Consider the following 19,470-nt stretch of genomic DNA (forward strand, 5'->3'; position numbering starts at 1 on the left):
CATGTATCGTTGAACTATGTCATTTATCCGCTGCATAACGTGCAAGTTGATTTCAGAATAAGTCGTCACTGATGCTCGGTGCTAAGTACTAAGTGTCGCACGTGCAGTCTCTGTACTACCCACTGCTTACCTAGTTACTATCATCATCGACTGTCGCGCAACTGTGCCCCTTTGCCCTTCACATTCCATCGAAAGCCAGCTGTGCACCCTTTCGTCACAGTCCAAACAACCGTAAGACTCAAATCACTTGTGGGACGAGGACGATCTAACGGGTTCGGTTTGAGACAGGATTAGATAATAGCGACACCCGAACCTGTCGTGCTCTCGTAGCGCCACCAATGCAGACAGTCCTGGAGGAGGACGCCGCTGTACATGCCCTCCCACCGCTAAGCGGGGAAGATAGACAACGCGTCCAGGGCTCGTCGCTATCAGAGGTCCGCGAGTGGGCTCTCTCTAAGGCGGCTTTGTCCCCTTCCGACCTGTACGCATATCGCCTTCGCACACTCTACAACTCGACCCTGCCTGTGAGCAGGCTACCGCCCGAGACACTGTTCAGAATCTTTGACTTCTTTCGTCAAGATTGTGTCAGCTCAATGTGGGTGACCAAACTCACGGGCATATGCCGATATTGGCGAGACATCCTGGTCTCCTCTCCGTTGGCATGGTCCTCCATCGACCTCGAGCATTCTGTCCCATTCATCGAGCTGTGTCTGTCGCGCTCGGCAGATGCAGACCTTGATGTTGTCCTCAATGAGACAAATACGGACCCTTTCGCCAGTAATGCGCCTTCAGTCAAGAACGAGCTTGCCCCACATTTCCACCGTATCGCTCGACTCGAGTTATGGTCGTACTCTTTGGAACGGCTGCAGGAGGCACAACTGTTGTCGATGCTGGAGGGTCCGATGCCTCGGCTGACAGAGCTGAGCATATGGTGTATGGTCCCCACCAGTCTGCAAATTCGTCTCAACGATGCTCATTTCCCTCGGCTCCAGAAACTGTCCCTCGACCACCCGTCTGTGCATCTGTACGGGTTGATGCTGCCTAGTTTGACGATGCTTTCTCTATCCGACGTAGCGAGGGATGGACAGCCGAATTTGAACACCATCATTCACCTCCTCAAGGCAGCACCTGCCATGCGAGTATTGATTCTTCGTAATTCCGGTCCCATACTACCCCTCTCTGCTCCATCCCCGCCGAAACGCCCTGTGGTATTGAACTCCATGCGGGTTCTCACTTTCCATGGGCGATCAACCCAATGTCGTGCTCTGCTTTCACGCCTCTCGCTGCCGCGCGGCGTCCACATATGGCTTTCAGTGATTGCCCAACCTGTGACACCCTCTATACCGACTGACTCTGAGGAGTACAAAAGCATCCTGGATGACATCAAGCTTGTCGGCTCTCTTTCCGACATGCGCTTCGCTTCGCTTCAAGTGAAGCAGCGATACTTTGCCCTCCGTGCAGACCCAAATCGCCTCGGCCACAGAAGCAAAGACCCCTTGCTGCGCATCGAGTTCAGAAACACCTACTTCATCACGAACGTCCAATCCGACAACTTCTTCCAGACTCTCCTCTCTGAACTGCCTCTCTTGTTCCCACAATCTTTGACGTCGCTCAGTCTAGACGGCGATAGCATGTCTGTCGTTGACGTTAAACGTTGGGGCCAGACATTGTATCCTTCCCATATCTGCTCAAACTGCACCTCGTTACCGGTAGCGTGCTCTGCACCCTCAGGAACCTGGTTGAACTCTGCGACCGGCGGATGGTCTCATTCATGTCAGAGCTACGATGCCTCATCGTAGACTCCGCGCGACTAGCGAAGGTAGATGAAGAGGTTGATCAGTTGTTGGATCTTCTGGCTAGTTGTCTTGAGCATCGCTCGCAAGCGGGCGCGCGACTCAAGGAACTGCAGTTGTGCTTCAGGCGTGGATGAGTCGGCGTCGACTCAGGCTGAAGATTACGCTCGGCGCTTTCAAGGAATGGTCGACGTATTCAAGTGCGATGACACAGCTTCGTAGCGCGGCGATCGATATGTACGACATCGTAGGTCTGTGGACTATTGACCTGCTTCGTTACATGTACAGCACGGTTCGGACGATTAGGCAAGGCCCTCATGATGTCTGATTCCGGAAATCAGTACATGCATTACATATTAGCTTTCTAATGAATCCTGTGTCTGTGATGATGCCGCCCTCGTCTGCGGGCAGCTGTCTGTCGGAGCTGAGCTTGGCGTGCTTGCTACAAGAGGACTTGAACTGATCATGTTCAGAGAACATAGAACATATTATTTCTTGTGGTTAACCGAGGACACATAACGGACTGCAGATAGCTTGCTCGCCGACTCGGAAGTGCCCTCAGGCTCTAGCTTGCGTGGTTTCGGGCGTTAGTTCAGCGACAGATGCCAACAAACCGCACTCACATCTTTAAAGGTCCTGCTGTTCTGAAGATGATGATGAATTCAGCATTTATTAACCGCAACAAGCAAACAACGTGCTCTGCTGTTCTGAAGAGTCCAGCAGTTGCAGACTTTCGGCGATGACATCACTATGCCACAGTAGCTCGCCCTGGTCACTGTCTGGTAAGACATGCCGACGCTACATACTCGTTACCGAATCATGAAAGGTTGCCTGTGCGTCTGACTGACAGATGGACGCTCACCATCTCTCAGTGATGTTGATGATGAAGTCTCTGTTGAAAAATATCAAGCTGTCGTAAACCAATCGCAATCATACTCCCTCCTATATAATGTCATGGCATACGTGGTCGTGACGCTACGCAGCATCCATCCTCCGAAGGTCGACAACGATGCACACGTACAGTCGTCTTGCTTGCGGTTTCCTCGCTACCGTCGGCTGCGCGATATTATTTCTATACGCAGGATCGCACTCCCGTACAGAAGAGCAGAAAGAAGTCCGCAAGAGGAGTATCCTGACGATCATATCACTTACCAACTCGAACTGCACGAGCAAAAATACTCCAAAGCAATACAAGACCGGGGTAGACTCATTGAGGAGCTCGAACTGACGAACCAGTACGCGCCCGCCGTCTTCGTTCTACACACGCCATTGCTCATCTGCTCTTGGTCCAGTCCCCCATCGTGGAATAGCACATCCACACTGCGTGCGTGTAGCAAGCCTGTAGAATCCGTCCCAGGCAGCTAAACGTGCAGAACCTGGATACAGTCAAAGTATTCCCTCCTGCCTTCCAGTGTCTGCACGAGGTGTCGCAAGTGGGCCCCCACCAGATATGCGGACTCGGCTTGATAGCGAAGCAACCGTCCTGTATCGTCTATTCGCTCGCATCTGCGCGCGATCTACGCGAACTGCAGGATGGTCTGTCGCAGACGCTTGAACACTGCGAGGTTTTTGCATACGACTTGTCACGAAACGGCTTCTCCCACATCGCCCTGCCGGGTAAACATCAGTCGGGCACTGACGAACGGATGCTGGTCGTCTCCGACGTAGACTATGAGAGGGATACCGAGGAGGCGTACGTTTCGCCGTGGCATCGTCTTCTGCGTGGAGAACACAAGTTCATCGACATCCTCAGAGTGAGTGTAATCGGTACCTTGACCTTAGCTCTTCCCCTGATTCAACGTGCTTCATATGTGACACCAGATAAACCATCCTGCCAGAGCCACTCTGTTCCAGTTCGCTAATATAGTACCTGCCAGGACAGGGCCGCTTGGCGAGCTCCCCGTCAATCCTGCGCCGCGCCGCGTCGGACAGCTCATCTGGAAGCTGCGCCTGGACGCGATGCGGAGTGATGGGACGCCTATGCTCGGCTTCTCGGAGCTTAGGTATTGGTGGGAGATCCTGGAGTATGCCGGACTCAGGCCATTTGCGGCTGAAGTGGGCGATGATGGGTACCTCGAGGTATGTAGGCGCTGGGCTGAACGTATCAACTCGTTGATCTTCTTGTCTACAGTATTCGTGGATCAACATTCGCGGCCCTCGTAGTCTCATGAGATCACTCACGGAGTTGTGACCACTTTTGGCATACGAAAGCCTACATTATTTACTCCTAACATCGGTGGCCTGTCTTTGCTCTTGAGATTATGACGGCAAGTTTGTGTTGCCTTCTGCCAGTACCCCTTCCGTCCAGCGGCCCGCATTCGTGGCCAAAGTGCCAACCTTGACCGAGCCGACTGAGGCTGGGCTCAATTTGAGCTCAACATCGGTATTGGGCAAGGACGTAGCCCTTATAGCATCAGTTGAGTGCCCTGGCAAGCCTTGATGTTGTGGTAAGCAATTGCACTGGCACAGCACGCGTTGAGTGATCGAACGTTTCCGCCGAATAGACGAACGACGAGCAGCATTCGCATGTGCGTCTTCGGCTTGCGCTGACAATTGTCATGCAATCGAATGCAATCGAAGGATGGTATCGCACACGCGCCAGCAATAAAGAGCACGCACCGCCCTGTGCATGACTTGGTTACTCGGAGTATTCATGAATGTGGTTATGAGCTCACAGCCATACGTCAGTCCAACAGAAGACACTGGATTACACCGACAGGATCACGGAGATGGATGGGAAGCCGTATAGAGTAGTCCTTCCGAATTGAGGAGTGTATACAGCTTCTTTCCTCCGGCGCAGCAAGTGTCGTGTTGTGCTTCGTGATGAGTTGTCCTAGGCGCCGGGAATGCGCGCGTGCAACTGCACCAGTCATGCAGAGACAGAGGGAGCATGGCGACGGATTGAAGGGTACCCTGGACCACTTACGTTCCCAAGGGTCAAGGCTATCTTTCGAGAGAAAGCAAGTAGCAATCAAGAGACTGAGTACTGGTCGAAATCTAAGCCGATACTTACCTGACGCTTGTCCTCAAGAAGCTCCGTCGATCCGACTGAGTGCTAGCTGCCCTTCCGTCATTGAGTAGTAAGTAGGCGGGAGTAAGCACAATGACCCCTGTTTTGAGAAAGGGGACACGAGGGTCCGTTGCGATGAGGGTGCGATTCGAGGGTTGTGGAGCAACATTTGCCGAGATGATCTGGGAGCGGACCGCCAGGCTGCGGCCAGCACAACACATCCGAGTCCGAAACATCCCTCACTCGCCTTGTCCTTCCCCAGTCCGCCTTCAACAGGCCTTTACACTCCTTTGAACGGGCCACCATCGCAGACTTTATCTCTCATGGCACACGCAGCTTCCGCCAAACACTTCGTCGCGCGCCACCCGCGCTACTTAGCCATCCTCGGCTTCATCCTCCTTGGTCTCGTCTTCATCTACGCCCAGGGCCCACCAGACGAGCACTACCTCAAGCGCAATCCGCTCAAGACATGGATACTCGAGGAGGATAGGCGGTACCAGCAGACGTTGCGAGAGAGAGACGGGATGGTGCGGAAGTGGGGACCGACGCCGGAGCGCGTTCAGGCGTGCGTACCATCCGCTTTCGGCGTGTTGGCGCCTCGACATCTCCATTCTGACACTCATCTTCCTTTTAGATTCCCACCACAAGATGATTTCTATACTCTGTGTAAGTGCATGAAACATGCAGCGCCGCAGGAGAACTCAAAATCCATCGGTTTCGTCTGTAGGGGACTTCTACATTCCGTCATTCCGCTGCCCGCACCGCGTCGAGCGCGTCGGTGCCCTCGGAGACGGCGGCAAGTGGGTCTGTGGGCTCGAGCGCATCGCTCAGCAAGACTCCTGCGTGATCTACTCCTTCGGGATCAACAACGAGTCGTCCTTCGAGGCCGCCCTCATGCGTGCCGCCCCGCGCTGCCAGGTCTGGGGCTACGACTTCAGCGTGCCCAATTTCGGGCCTGAGATCACGGAGGACTCGAACCTGCGTTCCCGGTCGCACTTCCGGTCGTGGGGGCTCGGCTCTACGGACAACTATGGCCCGGACGCGAACCCGCCGTTCTACACGCTGCAGACGCTCATGGCGATGAACGGCCACTCCTTCATCGACATCCTGAAGGTGAGCCCTGCGCGCTGCGTCCCAAGAACTCACGCTGAAACATCAGTTCGCACAGGTTGACATCGAGGGCGCCGAGTTTGATGCGCTCGCGTCCTTCCTCGCATACCACATCGCCCAGGCGGCCAACAGGCCGCCCCCACCGCCGCCGCCGTCCAACCCGCACGGCCCGCCGCCGCCGCCGCCGTCGATGCTCCCTACGCTCCCGATCGGCCAGCTGCAGATCGAGCTGCACGCGCGCTCCGGCTCGGGGCACGACACGTTCGCCGCTTTCAACAGCTGGTGGGAGTCCCTCGAGGCCGTCGGCCTGCGCCCGTTCTTCGCGGAGCCGAACCTGGTGTACGTGAACCTGGTCCGCGGGGTGCGGCCGGACCTTGTCGAGGTGAGCGGCGCGTCTGCGTTCATGGAGGACAGGGGCTGACGCCGGATGCCCAGTACTCTTTGCTCAACATCCGCGGAGACCATACGTTGGTCTCGGACCGTTACATCGCTTACTAGTTGCAGATGCCGCCTCCCAGCGAGGACTCTCGTCACATCCTAACTAATCTGCACAGCTTTGCCGTGCCAGGGGCAGCGGACTCTTTCCTTCCGAGTACCAATGTATTTTATAATCGTCGTTCAATGCTCTCTACATGCTCGCAGACATTGATTGTGATAGAACCGCATCTGATGATGGGGGTCTTCAATCGGCGACTGGGGACGAAGGCGTTACTCAACACGTTCATCACTGAAAGCACGGTTGTCATGTATGGACAGACAGGCTGAACAGGGGATACAGAGGATATTTCCGAGACGGAATGGTCATCTAGTTGTACCGCTTTCGACGTCCCTGAGCACATCCACCAACGCCCGGAAGCGTCGAGTGTAACCTTCCCTCGTCGCAGCGGACTCGGACTGCGTCGCACGCGGGAAGCGCAACTGCAGTTCCTGGAGCCGCCGTGCGCCCGCGCGCGAGCGCGCCTTGAGACACTTGTACAGAGCTCCCAACAATTGGTCAAGCTCGTCGTCTACTTCCGAGAGTCGCGCAGAGCCTACGATGAAACATTGGAGCTTCGGGCACGGAAGGAGGCCGTCCGTCGGTCGAAGGGCTTGAAACAGGGGTCCAAGGATGGATGGTGTAGAGATAACACATAGTACTCGCAGACGCGGGAAGGATACGAGTACTTGCTTCCAATGCTCTGAATCAACCTCGACGACAGACGTACTATCATCATCTAGGCTAAGCGATGTCAAGGAGCGTGGTAACATGCCAGGCATTCTGAGAGAAATATCTGAAAAAGGCCGTTGGATCGGGTCCCAGTAGCGCAACAGAGTTTCTTGAATTCGACGTGGAGCAAGGGGTACTCCTTGCTGAATCCGACGCGACTTGGGTCTGCGCCGAGGGAAAAGTATCGCTGCCTCATTTGGATCGAGACCGTGCGCATAGCCGGTAGAGAGCCGACGAGCTCGGTGATATCCTTTATATCTTTGAACGTCTCCTTGGGGTCAACAGGTACGGAAGGAACGCTGCTGGTCATGGGTGAGGCATCGATCGCAAGCCAGATGCGAGTGGCACCTGGAAACGAAAGTCGCGAAAGCAGAGCGCGGCATTGTGAGGTCTCCCCACGGAAGATGAGGGTCCGTACCGAGCTCAAGATACTGGGCGGCTCGGAGGGGAGGAACAGATTGCGTAAGCATAGGACCGGACTTGCGGAGAGTCAACTCCCGCAACGAAGGTGCTGCCTCGAGGAATTGGATCAGTGTGTCCAGCGTGGGCTGTTTGCCCCTTGATAACCTAGTGAGAGTAAGGGTCGTCAACTGAGGGAGCACCAATGGATCCCATGCCATGGACAGACGATGAAGAGACAGCCTTTGAAGCCGAGGGAAATGGGTGCTATTGAGACGGAGTGGTATGCCGTCGTTGGCCTCACACCGTATACTTAACTCCGTCAGCCGTGGCATCGGACTGTCCAGCATCGATAGGAGGGAGTTCTGTTTAGCCCGAGGAGGCTATCCGACGACAATTCGAGTCGGGAAATGCGATGAAGGTGCTGAGCAAACTCGTTCGGAATCGAAGGCGCATCAATGGCGAACAGGCACGACTCGGACACTGGATGATAGAATGCCACATGAAGATCTACGTCCTCAGAGCGTGATAGACAGAGCTGTATGAAATGGATGGTGTCTCTGAGATCAATGATGGACCATGCCAGGGGGGAAGAGACAAGGATTTCTCGCCAATACCGGCATACGCCCATGACCTTGGCGACCCACCTCGAGCCCGAACAAAGCGAGTCCTGACGAAAGAATTCGAAGATTTTGAAGAGAATTTCGGGTGGCAGCCTGTTCACGGGCAAGGTCGAGTTGGAGAGCGCACGAAGGCGGTAGGCGTATAAACCGAAAGGGAACAAGGATGCTTCAGAGAGGGCCCATTCGCGGATCTCCGATGGCGATGAGCCCTGGACTCGTAGTCGGTCTTCCTCGCTCAGCGAAGGGAGTGTTTGTATTGGGGCGTCGTCTTCCTCACTGTTTGGATCCGGAGAGACTCGCAGTGTTTGCAACGAGTCTGCCAGGGAAGAATCGGAAGATTGTGGCGTCACTGCATAATCGCGGTACATGATTCAAGTTGTCACGGTAAGTATCGCTATTCTGAAAATACTGATGTCACTCGACATTTGAGTCAATATCAGGTAGACTAGGATCTCACCGTTCGGGCGATACAACGCTGTCTCGACGTCAACCACGGTCAGGAACAAGCCAGTTGCCAAGCAGTGCAATGTGGGCTACTGACGCTGAACCGGTAATGCAAACGGTACAGTAATGCAAACTGGCGGGTTTCTTCCTCCGTGTGCGCACGGAAAATGTGCATCATGTCGCCACATGCTGTCTTACTATTCTCTCGTACGCATTAAGAGCTACCTGCTCTGTGCACCTCAGGAAAATCGAAAGGTGCGATTTCAGCGCCTATTCTGCAGCGCCAGTTTTGGCGGCGAACACAGTCGCTCATTTGCAGACGTGCAGACGACATGTTCCCGCCCTCCTTCTGGCCTTGAAATATTTAAGGGTGTGCTCAAGATGTATGAACTAAGTCTAGCAGGTTAAAATGGGAAACCTTTGTGTTGCGGGTGCAGGACAGTAATGCAAACGTGATTGCATTACCGGTTCAGCGTCAGTAAAACGACATTAGACAAAGTCATAGAGATATCCGCTTCAAATTGACACGCTTTCAGTTGGTACTGATCTCGACCAAAGATACATGATTCACCATTGACAATTGACGTTAAAACAGGCTTCTGAGTTCTTGTCACACACACAAAACTTCTCGCCAATGTATGGGGCCCCGGAGCCCGGGCTACTCAGTACTGCCATTGCAAAGCAGCTCACCTTCAACTGGCGGAGCTCTCAGTACGTTGTCCAAGCACGCTAAGTTATCAAGATTACTGCTCACTATGTACCCTTCTCAGATTTGACACGCTCACGGGTTTGCCGCCGACAGCCGTGACACGGCCTGTGCAAGCCGCATGGTCATATCTTGCGGACGAACTCAGGCACGCAGTCATTCAATCGACCGAATGTCAAGATACTTGGCTCCGGGACGCTTCTGCGGCGCGTCTGTGCAGTGCATAAGATGTACCGGTTCACGCGCGGCGCGGGCTTCCCTGCTCCCGTCGTACTGTCGCTATCGCTGCACCTACGATGGCTCCCCCGCGCAGTGTTTTGTGCTGGCTATTCTGCTCGGGCACGCTGTTTGCAAGCTTTGCTCTGTTGTGCTTTTGGTTCGAATACTCCACAACTCGGGGCATACATCGCACTCGGCGTGCAAGGACGCTCGAGCACTTGCTCTACGATGCGGAAGTGCAATATGGCAAAACTATAGCGACGCGTAACGAGCTAATGAATGAATGGAGATTGAATGACAGGTTCGTACTCTCACCCCCGTTTCGCGCTGCTAGGGCTGAACACGACAACATCGCAGTGTCATGCCAAACATGATAATACTTTGTACGCCGCTCCGCAGACCAGTTGACGCGTGCCGCAAGCTAATGGCTACCGCAGCGCAGCTCTATCCGACATCCTTCCACTGCCCATACCCTCTCACCCTGGTAGGCACGTCTTGGGTCTGCGATCTGGACCACCTTGCGGAGGCTAGGCGATCTCAATGTGCCGTCGTCACAATTGGACCCAGGAACGACTCTTTTGTGACGCAGGTCCTTGAGGCTGCCCCGGATTGCCTGACCACGGCCTACACACCGGGCTCCGCGCAATTCGGACATGGTCGCATCTACATGACGACAGGCGGCGGAAGCCATCCCGGGGGCCGAGGCTGGGTCGGGCTGGGTCAACCGCGGGGACCGAGCGCCGGATCGCCGCAGTTGGTGCAACAAGCTCGAGATGTTCATGATTCCTGCGGTGAAGACAAGCATACTTACACGCTGGAGCGGTTGTTGGGCGGGCCCAAGACGAGGCCTGTGGACATTCTGCGAGTGCGCCTAATTCATCCAGCAAGTATAGCACATTCGGTTCTCGACTCTGACACTACCTTCAGATCGACTTGCCCTTCAGCGAGACAGTCCGTGCCCTGATGTCGCTTCCAAACCTGGCGCCGTCGACCTTGGGCGACGACGCACAGGTGCTCCCGGTAGGACAACTAGTTCTTGTGATACGACCAGAAGACCATTACGATGACATGCTTGATGCGACGGCTTTCCATGGCTTGTGGGAATCACTCGAACGTGTGGGTATGAGACCGTTCGCTGTCCACGAGCGAGACGACGACGCTGTGGAGGTCTGTACTTCACTCTGTGCATCGCAATATGACGACTAACTTCCACTCAAATTTTCAGTATTCATTTCTAAACATCCGTGCGCTCATTATGGCACCGTCGAGGTGATCCGACATGAACACTCGATGAGCATCGTGAGATACGATCGCGGTAGGCATACGAATCATAGTGTATGTCATGCCATTAGAGGGAAATTCCACAAATCTAGGATGACAGCGGTGTTGTACAGGTAGTGACCTTCGACGGTTGTTGTTCTGGGCCCGAGCGGGATGGAGGAGGTATCCGAATTATACCTGAGGAACGGTCACGTGTCAGCCTTCTCTTGTGGCGTCGCACCAAACACGAACGACGCATTCTACTTACAGGATACCACGCGAGCATAGGCATCCAATGCCACACTGGGACGTAGCGTGCCGGCCATTGCGCGTATCTCCATGTTGGCATCGAGTTGAACCTCCGCGACGCCGCCTGTGGATGCGCCGGTTGTGGCGCGTTCGAGGACGGTGCAGTATGACGCTGCCAGGATGCAGGGCGATGGGAGGCGAGTCGATTGTAGACACGCTAGGACATTATCAGTGAGTGGTTGTCGAAGATGAAGGGACTGCAGACGCACCACAGCGAAACGCCACATCGCCGTCGCAGCCTCCGAGTGCCGTCTCGCACCATGCTGGGTAGCATTCTCCAGCGAAGCGTACAGTGCATCGTAGTCCATACGGTCGCTCGTTCTCATATCGTCTCTCAGCATGTGAAGGACGGTGTGTGCGGCCCGTGCGACGCGCTCTGCGTGCCTTCGCTGGCGGTCGACTGTCGCGAGTTGTTCAACGTGTTCTTCTACTTCGATGTTGTGAACAATTGCATTGATCGTCTGTAGTTGGTGAGGAGTGAGCATTAAGGTGTCGTGGACAGGGAAGAAATGGCAGACCCAGGGTTAAAACGTTTGTTCCCCATGTACGCCACCGTGACCAGTATGCCCGACTACGCCAAAAATGGTAGGAGAGCGTCGAGGCGGTGTACACTGTATTCGCTGCTTTCTCTGAAATAATGGACACAGCACCTCGGCGTGGGTGCAGTTGGTGCACTCTGCTGTGGGATCTGGATCTTGCAGTGATAGGATAGTCTTTACGATTATTGCCGTCCTTCCGAGTCGCGTTAACCGCCGGGAATGCGGCGGCGACCAGGCCTTCCCTCCAAGCGTCGTCATTTTTCTGTCTCATTTTCCATCAGTTGATGGCTCATGAGAATGAGAATCTGGGACCTACGTCTACTCAGGCGCACACACTGAGTGACTGAGGCAGTCTCTGTGCACAACACACTGTTGCATCTTCAATCACGTCGTATGACGTTTCACTTGTACATAGCGCAGGCGTGAAAAAGGTGTTCAGCATGCACGCATACAGTAGATCAGAACAAAGCGGATAGTAAACGGAGGGTGCAGACCGTGCCCGTTGACATGTCAGCCTACTGCCTCGAGTACACCGTGGTGCTTGAGCTGTACAGTCGGTGTATGACTTCTAGCGGAGCGCCTTACCGGGTAAGTGATAGGCTTATGGTCCATATTGTGGGGGCTCGGTCTCGTCACCTATTCACTGGCACATACGCGTGGTCGTGTCTGTACATAAATCACTCACCTTGCTCGCTTTCCTATTTGAACGGGATACTATGTCATGATCACAGGTGATTTATATAGACGATGGTGTGATGTGATCGGAAATACTATGAATACATGGGTAGGATACAAGCATTAGCAGTCCGTACTCATCCTCTGCAAGCTATCGAAGGTACACGTTACAATAGAGAACCTAAAGATGGTAAACAGTTCATTGAAAGCAAACAACGTGACAGGGTGAGAATGTACTCACGAAGGTCGCGATGATCAAGTGAAGTGCTATTGCGAGACCAGCATCCAGCCGGTCACCCATCCGGGTACAAAGTATACTGGGGATGGAGGATACCGATTGTATGGAGGCGGAGGGGTGGCTACTGTCCTAGCGGCAGTCTTGGGAGAAGACAGCGGCGCAGACACGGATCGGGGAGGTGGGGGAGAAGCGGGACCGGGCTGGTTTTGACCAGTAACGAAGCGGTAGGAAACACCCTGAAAGACGCCCTGCATGTGGTAAAAATCGGGATGAGTTGTACATATCAATTATGTATGCGTGGTTGAGGCTTACTAGCACAAAATCCCAGAACTCTTCTGCAACCTGGAGATAGCGAGAAGAATCATAGAAGTTCGCTGTAGTCTCGAGGCTACAATGGGCTATGAGCGCAGAACGGGAGGTATCCGGCGGACATACCGAGAATACAGAGCATGGTAGGTTTCTTGGTCGACGGCATTCATTTCGTCACGCAGAGTTACGAGAATATTGTGTGCTTGACTTGTCAAGTACTGAGCACGGCGATACTTCCGCTCGCTGGAGTGGAAAAGTCCAGACGGGGAGTCTTCACTCTCGACGGCGTCGATAATGGAATGTATAGTTTGCAGTTGCAAAGCGGTGAGCATGATGATGGGACTGTGAGAGGATTAGGAGACATGCACGGCACATACCTCTGTCTTTTTATCCTTGAGGGGCGTTGATCCTCTTCGAGGGACTGCCCGACATGTAGCTCGAAGAGGAAGGAGGGGAGAGGGGCGCTGCGCTGAAAATGGAAGGGAAGCTCGAGAGTACGTAAACGTACGCAGACAGAGGGCGGTACTTACCCGTACAGAATCGCCAGCTCGCACAAAACGGGAAGGACGGGGTATGTGTGGACGATAGTCGACAGCCAGCTCAAGTACTCTTACACGTGTCATCGCGGACGCGAGGGCGGAGGTGACTCACGTCAGGTCCACCGCCGTAAGCTGGCTAACCTGCCCTCTACAGAATGTACGCACGTCTGTCTCCCTGACTGACAGGTCCTCAATAGGAAGGGCATCGCCACTAGGACGCAATGCAGTGCGGGGCAACACGTCCCTTGGAGGTCGATAGACTTCGCGAACTGGGTATATGATGTTGGGCAAGTAATGTACCATTGAGAGCATGCGTACATGAAGAATGCTGCCAGTGTAAGGAGGAAGAGGATATACGTAAGTTATGTGGATAAGTGGCTGTGTCTAGGTTAGCAACGCTAGGCGCCACCCAGCCACCGACGTGTTTGATTTGTCAGCGACGCGGTTGTGGCGTTCCGGATGGAGAAATTAAGACGAAGGGGCTCGAAGGGGGCGTCCATATTGGATGGCTAATATGCACATCGGCACCGTAAGACACTTCATTTGTAATGATAGCGCCATTTCCACCACACTGAACACCTTTTTATCATCATATCACGGCCAGTTCCACAGTGTTCAACAATCGCCCCTTCGAGATTTCCTTGTGTTAATATAACGAGTCATCTATCACAATTCTACGTTTCAAGTCTCTATGGCCGGTGAGCGTGGCTTAGAAAAACTGTTGGGCATTTCCAATCGTCCGGACGTGCTAGGCTCGAGGTTATATCAGCGCGACCCTAGTACCATATCATTGTCAGGGTTTTACACGTCCGGTAAACAGATAATTTTAGAGCTCACAGGGATGATGATACCACGGGAAGACGTGCGGATGGACCGGAGTCCACCCAGCTACTAGACCGGAACGTACGCGACCGCCGTGTGTCTCGGACGGTACCATGGTGGGGGATTGCCAGTGGCTGTCTGTCCATGTGGGTCAGGCGTAGACACGGCGGGAAATGGTTGTTGCCGCTGTTGCGGCATTGCCGACGGTAGTGGGACAGGAGCAGGAGCAGACTGAGGGGGCGGTGCGACAGGAGGCTCTGCGGGACGCAGTGGTCTGACAGCGTCAGCGCTACGACGGTTGGCGATGCCGTGGTAGGTTTGCTGAATCGCGACACAATCAGGAACATATGGCGGGTTCGTCATTCAACGGATACATACTACGGCAAACTTCCAGAATCTTTCTGCGGCGTCCAGGTAGCATGCTGATCCACCCGCCTTGCTGTTTTCGACGCTGTCATGATGTGAAGGCAGTTAGAAGCTTGGATCTCGGTCAGCTGGAGTCGAGGAGTTGCGACTCACTGTTGATTCCATGCAGCGCAGCTTTGACTCTCCTCTGCGGTCATGTCGTCCTTGAGCATGTCTACAATGATCCTCGCTTCTGCACGTAAGTAATTGCCTTGCGCCATGGGAACGGAGGCGATAATTCCGTCGATGGTATTGAAACGGAGAGTGTTGCCAGTGGACATTGCGGTGGATTGAGGGGAGGCGTGAAGTCATCGCAGACGGATGCTCTTATTTATAAGCTTGTTTGAACCAAGAAATACGCACCATATGTGGACACGACACATTGTGCGATCGATGGTCTGCGCAAATGGAAGCCACATTCCGCGCGCCGAATCCTATTACGGCACCGCAGATTCGCGAGACGGTGGCATTTGCGTCACTTGTGTATGTAATTGGCTTCGAAAGGGCGAACAGGATACGTCGTGCCTGGCAATTTAACACAATTGCCCTACTCGGACTTGCAAGGGGGCTGGAGCGCTGATGGTCGGGGTCGTTCCGCTCGATGGCTTCACTCTATTCGTTCTTCGGAGCGCCAGGCGGGATTGTAATGCAGTGCGGACAAGGACGTCCTGGGGACGAGCACTGCGAACCCGCGTGCAAAGCATCTTCCAGTGTCTTGAGTCTAATTTGCCGCCCTAAGGCGAGCTGCTCGCACGGCGAAATGCGAGAATCGCTGCGGTGTCAATGCTTCGGTTTGTGCGCTACCGCTAGATGTCTGGAACAGCCCCTATGGCGCAGTACAGCGTCAGACACTATTGACAGCATATTCAGAACCGATGCTGGACGCACGTTGCCTGCTCTCGGGGCCATCACTGAGTGTCTTATCCCCATGATACAGTTCAGGAGAGACTACGAGTGGTCCCAATTGGTAGTCCCTTTCTGCCTCATCGATGACATCAGCATCAGGCATTGCATGAATCACTGAAGAAACCGTCAAGACGCACGGATGTATTCAGCAATGCCGAGAGGGTACACATCATTGACCTTGCAGAACCGTAGTCATGGTGTCTGTTGGATGGTGGATCTGCTTCATCGCAACAAATAAATACGCTGGGTTAGTTTGATGATTTGAGGCGAAACAGACGACAGGTACATATCGACGGGGTAGTTTCGCCATATTTTCCGGGGTCAAAATACGACAAACAGTCTCATAAAATGGCAGGGAAATCAGCTGTGGATTGTCGTGAGCGAGCCTTCGTGATGAGATAGGCATAATCCAATGCAACATACCTTACGATGTCGTGCCATCGGAAGAGGCACATTCAACTGGCCGCGTCAATATCAAGGCCTTCTCATCACATCGGAAAAGTTCTGCTTTACGGCGTGACTAACGTTTGCGCCCTCAACAAGCTAATCTTACTAACACGAGGGCAACGTCACAGAGAATGGGTGGTTATTGGCCTCTTGCTGGATACGGCCGTTGCGAGCCATACGACTGGGCTTGAAGCTTGAAGCTGTAAGTTGAGTCTGTGTCAGTGGGTGCAGCCAGTGCAGAGACGCTCTGCACAGCCCTAGAGCATACTAGTCAGGACTAGTTAGATACAAACAAGCATGTCAACGATTCCAACCGTCTGCGTCCGAGTCAGACTGAGGCCGGGATGAGGAGCTGTGAAAGAGGCTCGATGTTTGATCGTATCGTACTCCTCTAGACCTCCTCCGGCCCGCGGCGACTTCCCGGCATCCAATTTGGCATAAGTCTGTGCGTACTGACTACATACCATTTGAATATTGCTTCAATGTAACTGCTCGTCCTCGGATTTTCAAAAGACTTCAAAGCTGTAGCATGACGAGGTCTCTAGGATTTGTAAGTACTGTTTACAGTCTTTCGGCGATGTCATCCTATTGGCTCACCTCGAATGTGCCCATCAGCATCCTCCATGCGCCATTGTGACTGCGGCATCGCTATGTGCGCTACTAGTCTGAATCCGTTCAGCGCATACCGCTTCTCATCTTCTCATCTTCTGTTTTCCTTGTTGTTATCTGTCGGAGTTGACAGTTGAGTAAGCGTCATCAGGCGTGATCACGGTCAAAAAGCCCAAGACCGCATCCGAGTCGCAGGAGGTCGCCGTTACATACACGCAGGGTGTTCCAAATGTCAAGACTTGATGGTCATGACCTCAAGTCACCGCCTACACACCATCCATGACGAGCGAGAGATGTCGCAGCCGCCACGAAGAATCCCTAGCTATAGTTGGTCGTAGTATGGCTCTCGGTCCCGGGAACTTCCGCCATCCAAGGGCTTCTGCAGCAGGTGCGCCTCGATGGCGCCCGGATCCTCGGTGTTATAAGCTTCCTATGATAGAGGCTTCTTGAGCCTGTGCTCCGTGTTCATCGCCCTCCGGGGACGCCGCGATCGCAACTCGTTTAAATACCCCGCCGAATCCATTTGGCTTCCAGTCGTCTCTACGCCTGACATCCATCTCTCAGCTTCACAGACACTCTGACACGATGGTCCACGTCAAAGTCGCCACCGTTTTCTTCATAGCTCTCTGTGCAGCGATTCCGGCGCTCGCAGCCCCGATCGTCGTCCGGCCCACCGATGCTGGGTTCCTCGCACCGCAGCGTCGTGCAGCCCATCCAACGGACGCTGAATTTCTCGCTCCCCACAATCAGCGAGCACCGCGACCGACTGATGCACAATTCCTTGGTACCACAGAACGTGCGTCGACATAGCCTCCTCGTTGAACTTCCTTGACGTTGAGTCTGGGACTCCGATAGCACCCAGCCGCCGCGCAAAGCCCACCGATGCTCAATTCCTTAGGCCTGCGAGTGATGTGACCGCGCGCTTTGATGGTGGAAGGTTCTGTGCAGCCCTTGTAACCGGTAAAGGTGTGTAAGTGCATAGCCTGCCCCCTCGAGTATGCCCAGGCTAACAGATCTGTCATTCAACAAGTCAGCTCGTCATGCCATTCATCGTGCATCTTCGCAGAGGCTTCATCGCCGTTTGCTCCGGCATACGAAGAATCATCTCCAACTTCACGCTTCGTGCGTTACAGAGTAGCAAGGCCTTTTGGTGTCAGGAAGCGCACCTGTATTTCACATTCGCTGTATTGTCACCTTCCTTCCTCTGCTGGACCTGCCATTCCACATTCGCTGTATCTTCACCTTCCTTGTTCTGCCTGGACCCGCCATCGATCCTCATATATTATCGCTTTACTCCACTTCGCTCGTAAGGTGTTATACTGCGAACGCCGGAGGTTCCTAAGATCCGTGATCATCATGTTGGCCACTCCCAACTGACGCTGATTGACAGTGGGCGCGGATGCTGTATACCGCCCCGGGCTGGGTGGTGAGTGACTGTGCCACGCAACTCCGAGTTACGTACTGCTGGATTGTGAGTGCATGTGAGTGTTGAGTACTTCACTGGCACCGACGCCAAACGCGCATATGGGTCCGAGATAATCATACTGCACATGCGGACTCTCCACTGCCCAGTGCTTCGCCGGCCGCAGGGATCGGGCAAGCACGGTCGTGGTCCTTCGGTACCGACTGGGCGACTTGCTACTACAGGAAGATGATACCGAGGATCCAATGCCATGAGGAGTCGTGAATGACGGAGGTACATACCGCCTAGTTCCGTGGCAGACAAACATATCTGAGTCATGGCCGGGCGTTGTGCTATCGCTCGTATGTCCGGTGGTTGCGACTCTTCCGATTTGCTGATGTTGCGGGCATTCTCGGCATGTTGCTGACGCGGACGGTTGGCAGTGCGCGTAGTCAAAAGAATTGAGTGAGCGCGTTCAAGTTCTTTGAAACTCGTGCAGAATCACCTATAGCATTGCACCGAGAGAGGCAAGCTATGAGGGCCAGCTGTATCACCTCGATTGTCGACTTATCCCGTGCCGTTACATAACCTGTCGGTCCTGCAGTGAGGACGGAATCCTACGCACGGCCGCCAATCTAGGACGACCGTGAGTGTGAATTAAGAAATCGGCTTTCGCGGCACCCCGGGCATAGGCGCCACTGCCTTGAAGGCTGTCGACTTCACTCCAGCATACAATGTGCGCACGATGTCAAATAAGATAAGTATGCTTGTCAAGTCCCTGAAAGAGTACCACGTACCCATATTTCTTCGGTCCCCACAATAACGCTCACGGAAGACGTCCCTGGATATGTCACGCGTTCAAATCAGCATGGAGACATGACTTTACAGCAGGACAACTCTTACCTACAATCCTCATCAAAGAGTACGCGCATGTTCGCAATTTATTGGATTTGAGATCGTTGGCCTACAGCTGATAGTTCAACGTGGCGGGCGGACGATCCGGATGCTGGCAACAGACAGCGAATTGAACCGCACTGCGAAGCTGCCGCGTCCCTGGTAGCTGTCCCGGGAGTGGAGTGTGCCTTGTGTCGCCAGGAATCATCATCGCGCCCCTGTGCGTGGAAAGACGGCACTGGCAGTCGTCCAACGTCGACAAGTCGAATGCCAAACACAGTCAAAATGTACCCTTGCAATCCGCGGCCTGACGGCAGTCATCTAGTAACCAGCGTCTTAGCGAGACAGGCGTGGAACGACAGCTCAGTCAACGAGGCAGACTCACAACCAGCGCTGGGAGGGCGACACTGCATAAAAGCCAGCTTCGCCTTTCGTTTTCGACCATCCGCAAGTCCGCCTACCAAGCAACATCTCGACAATGAAGTGCTTCTCGACGATCGCTATCGTGCTCGGTATCTTCACGGGCCTTGCGCTCCCTACGCCTACGCCTGCCGTCCTCAGGGACTTACGTGCTAGTACGTCGTCGACAATATTGATCATGTACG

General features: G+C 54.0%; 10 protein-coding genes across 10 annotated transcripts; 5 read left to right on the top strand and 5 right to left on the bottom strand.

Annotated features, from left to right (window-relative positions):
- The first annotated feature begins 126 nt into the window (after positions 1-126).
- On the top strand, positions 127-1,954 carry B0H18DRAFT_30769 (uncharacterized protein). Its single transcript, XM_048037490.1, has 2 exons — positions 127-231; positions 289-1,954. Exon 2 carries the CDS (start codon positions 339-341, stop codon positions 1,797-1,799), a length of 1,461 nt encoding a protein of 486 aa, XP_047897418.1. The 5' UTR covers positions 127-231; positions 289-338; the 3' UTR covers positions 1,800-1,954.
- Positions 1,955-2,702: 748 nt separating this feature from the next.
- Positions 2,703-4,095, top strand: B0H18DRAFT_30840 (uncharacterized protein). Its single transcript, XM_048037491.1, has 5 exons — positions 2,703-3,028; positions 3,086-3,117; positions 3,180-3,547; positions 3,615-3,872; positions 3,925-4,095. The coding sequence occupies exons 1-5, from the start codon at positions 2,748-2,750 to the stop codon at positions 3,982-3,984; spliced, it is 999 nt and encodes a 332-aa protein (XP_047897419.1). The 5' UTR covers positions 2,703-2,747; the 3' UTR covers positions 3,985-4,095.
- Positions 4,096-5,000: 905 nt separating this feature from the next.
- Positions 5,001-6,563, top strand: B0H18DRAFT_30848 (methyltransferase domain-containing protein). Its single transcript, XM_048037492.1, has 5 exons — positions 5,001-5,368; positions 5,438-5,469; positions 5,531-5,916; positions 5,972-6,295; positions 6,349-6,563. The coding sequence occupies exons 1-5, from the start codon at positions 5,127-5,129 to the stop codon at positions 6,409-6,411; spliced, it is 1,047 nt and encodes a 348-aa protein (XP_047897420.1). The 5' UTR covers positions 5,001-5,126; the 3' UTR covers positions 6,412-6,563.
- A 785-nt stretch (positions 6,564-7,348) lies between these two features.
- On the top strand, positions 7,349-7,762 carry B0H18DRAFT_30850 (uncharacterized protein). The gene has a single exon (XM_048037493.1). It carries the CDS (start codon positions 7,429-7,431, stop codon positions 7,681-7,683), a length of 255 nt encoding a protein of 84 aa, XP_047897421.1. The 5' UTR covers positions 7,349-7,428; the 3' UTR covers positions 7,684-7,762.
- B0H18DRAFT_30908 (uncharacterized protein) lies at positions 7,763-8,656 on the bottom strand. The gene is made up of 2 exons (XM_048037494.1): positions 8,600-8,656; positions 7,763-8,541 (listed from the first exon to the last, which is right to left on the bottom strand). Exon 2 carries the CDS (start codon positions 8,508-8,510, stop codon positions 7,842-7,844), a length of 669 nt encoding a protein of 222 aa, XP_047897422.1. The 5' UTR covers positions 8,511-8,541; positions 8,600-8,656; the 3' UTR covers positions 7,763-7,841.
- A 1,279-nt stretch (positions 8,657-9,935) lies between these two features.
- B0H18DRAFT_1115822 (uncharacterized protein) lies at positions 9,936-10,784 on the top strand (the record flags this gene model as incomplete). The annotated part of the gene is made up of 3 exons (XM_048033316.1): positions 9,936-10,376; positions 10,439-10,678; positions 10,737-10,784. The coding sequence occupies 3 exons, from the start codon at positions 9,936-9,938 to the stop codon at positions 10,782-10,784; spliced, it is 729 nt and encodes a 242-aa protein (XP_047897423.1).
- Positions 10,694-11,603, bottom strand: B0H18DRAFT_30969 (uncharacterized protein). Its single transcript, XM_048037496.1, has 3 exons — positions 11,290-11,603; positions 11,040-11,237; positions 10,694-10,969 (listed from the first exon to the last, which is right to left on the bottom strand). The coding sequence occupies exons 1-3, from the start codon at positions 11,563-11,565 to the stop codon at positions 10,964-10,966; spliced, it is 480 nt and encodes a 159-aa protein (XP_047897424.1). The 5' UTR covers positions 11,566-11,603; the 3' UTR covers positions 10,694-10,963.
- A 735-nt stretch (positions 11,604-12,338) lies between these two features.
- Positions 12,339-13,497, bottom strand: B0H18DRAFT_986361 (uncharacterized protein). The gene is made up of 4 exons (XM_048044784.1): positions 12,968-13,497; positions 12,845-12,920; positions 12,536-12,780; positions 12,339-12,475 (listed from the first exon to the last, which is right to left on the bottom strand). The coding sequence occupies exons 1-3, from the start codon at positions 13,171-13,173 to the stop codon at positions 12,562-12,564; spliced, it is 501 nt and encodes a 166-aa protein (XP_047897425.1). The 5' UTR covers positions 13,174-13,497; the 3' UTR covers positions 12,339-12,475; positions 12,536-12,561.
- A 774-nt stretch (positions 13,498-14,271) lies between these two features.
- B0H18DRAFT_952293 (uncharacterized protein) lies at positions 14,272-14,888 on the bottom strand (the record flags this gene model as incomplete). Its single annotated transcript, XM_048042087.1, has 3 exons — positions 14,272-14,523; positions 14,581-14,653; positions 14,722-14,888. The coding sequence occupies 3 exons, from the start codon at positions 14,886-14,888 to the stop codon at positions 14,272-14,274; spliced, it is 492 nt and encodes a 163-aa protein (XP_047897426.1).
- A 3,610-nt stretch (positions 14,889-18,498) lies between these two features.
- On the bottom strand, positions 18,499-19,042 carry B0H18DRAFT_31113 (uncharacterized protein). Its single transcript, XM_048037503.1, has 3 exons — positions 18,875-19,042; positions 18,769-18,812; positions 18,499-18,688 (listed from the first exon to the last, which is right to left on the bottom strand). The coding sequence occupies exons 1-3, from the start codon at positions 18,901-18,903 to the stop codon at positions 18,552-18,554; spliced, it is 210 nt and encodes a 69-aa protein (XP_047897427.1). The 5' UTR covers positions 18,904-19,042; the 3' UTR covers positions 18,499-18,551.
- Between the last annotated feature and the right edge of the window lie 428 nt (positions 19,043-19,470).

This window comes from Fomitopsis serialis, assembly GCF_022376445.1.
Source record: "Fomitopsis serialis strain Sig1Antser10 chromosome Unknown B0H18scaffold_10, whole genome shotgun sequence".
NCBI classification, from domain to species: Eukaryota; Fungi; Basidiomycota; class Agaricomycetes; order Polyporales; family Fomitopsidaceae; genus Fomitopsis; species Fomitopsis serialis.

What these genes read in the sequence shown, in the direction of transcription:
- B0H18DRAFT_30769 (XM_048037490.1), top strand. Translation starts at nt 339, where the DNA reads ATGCAGACAGTCCTGGAGGAGGACGCCGCTGTACATGCCCTCCCACCG.
- B0H18DRAFT_30840 (XM_048037491.1), top strand. Translation starts at nt 2,748, where the DNA reads ATGGCATACGTGGTCGTGACGCTACGCAGCATCCATCCTCCGAAGGTC. An exon ending in GAGCTCGAACTGACGAACCA is followed by an intron (nt 3,029 to 3,085) that starts GTACGCGCCCGC and finishes CTCTTGGTCCAG; the next exon opens with TCCCCCATCGTGGAATAGCA. An exon ending in GCGATGATGGGTACCTCGAG is followed by an intron (nt 3,873 to 3,924) that starts GTATGTAGGCGC and finishes TCTTGTCTACAG; the next exon opens with TATTCGTGGATCAACATTCG.
- B0H18DRAFT_30848 (XM_048037492.1), top strand. Translation starts at nt 5,127, where the DNA reads ATGGCACACGCAGCTTCCGCCAAACACTTCGTCGCGCGCCACCCGCGC. An exon ending in ACGCCGGAGCGCGTTCAGGC is followed by an intron (nt 5,369 to 5,437) that starts GTGCGTACCATC and finishes TCTTCCTTTTAG; the next exon opens with ATTCCCACCACAAGATGATT. An exon ending in CCTTCATCGACATCCTGAAG is followed by an intron (nt 5,917 to 5,971) that starts GTGAGCCCTGCG and finishes CAGTTCGCACAG; the next exon opens with GTTGACATCGAGGGCGCCGA.
- B0H18DRAFT_30850 (XM_048037493.1), top strand. Translation starts at nt 7,429, where the DNA reads ATGGGTGAGGCATCGATCGCAAGCCAGATGCGAGTGGCACCTGGAAAC.
- B0H18DRAFT_30908 (XM_048037494.1), bottom strand. Translation starts at nt 8,510, where the DNA reads ATGTACCGCGATTATGCAGTGACGCCACAATCTTCCGATTCTTCCCTG.
- B0H18DRAFT_30969 (XM_048037496.1), bottom strand. Translation starts at nt 11,565, where the DNA reads ATGCTCACTCCTCACCAACTACAGACGATCAATGCAATTGTTCACAAC. An exon ending in CGATGTGGCGTTTCGCTGTG is followed by an intron (nt 11,238 to 11,289) that starts GTGCGTCTGCAG and finishes ATAATGTCCTAG; the next exon opens with CGTGTCTACAATCGACTCGC.
- B0H18DRAFT_986361 (XM_048044784.1), bottom strand. Translation starts at nt 13,173, where the DNA reads ATGCTCACCGCTTTGCAACTGCAAACTATACATTCCATTATCGACGCC. An exon ending in TACCATGCTCTGTATTCTCG is followed by an intron (nt 12,921 to 12,967) that starts GTATGTCCGCCG and finishes AGCCCATTGTAG; the next exon opens with CCTCGAGACTACAGCGAACT. An exon ending in AGTTCTGGGATTTTGTGCTA is followed by an intron (nt 12,781 to 12,844) that starts GTAAGCCTCAAC and finishes TACCACATGCAG; the next exon opens with GGCGTCTTTCAGGGTGTTTC.
- B0H18DRAFT_31113 (XM_048037503.1), bottom strand. Translation starts at nt 18,903, where the DNA reads ATGCGCGTACTCTTTGATGAGGATTGTAG. An exon ending in CTCTTTGATGAGGATTGTAG is followed by an intron (nt 18,813 to 18,874) that starts GTAAGAGTTGTC and finishes TGACATATCCAG; the next exon opens with GGACGTCTTCCGTGAGCGTT. An exon ending in TGGGGACCGAAGAAATATGG is followed by an intron (nt 18,689 to 18,768) that starts GTACGTGGTACT and finishes GCTGGAGTGAAG; the next exon opens with TCGACAGCCTTCAAGGCAGT.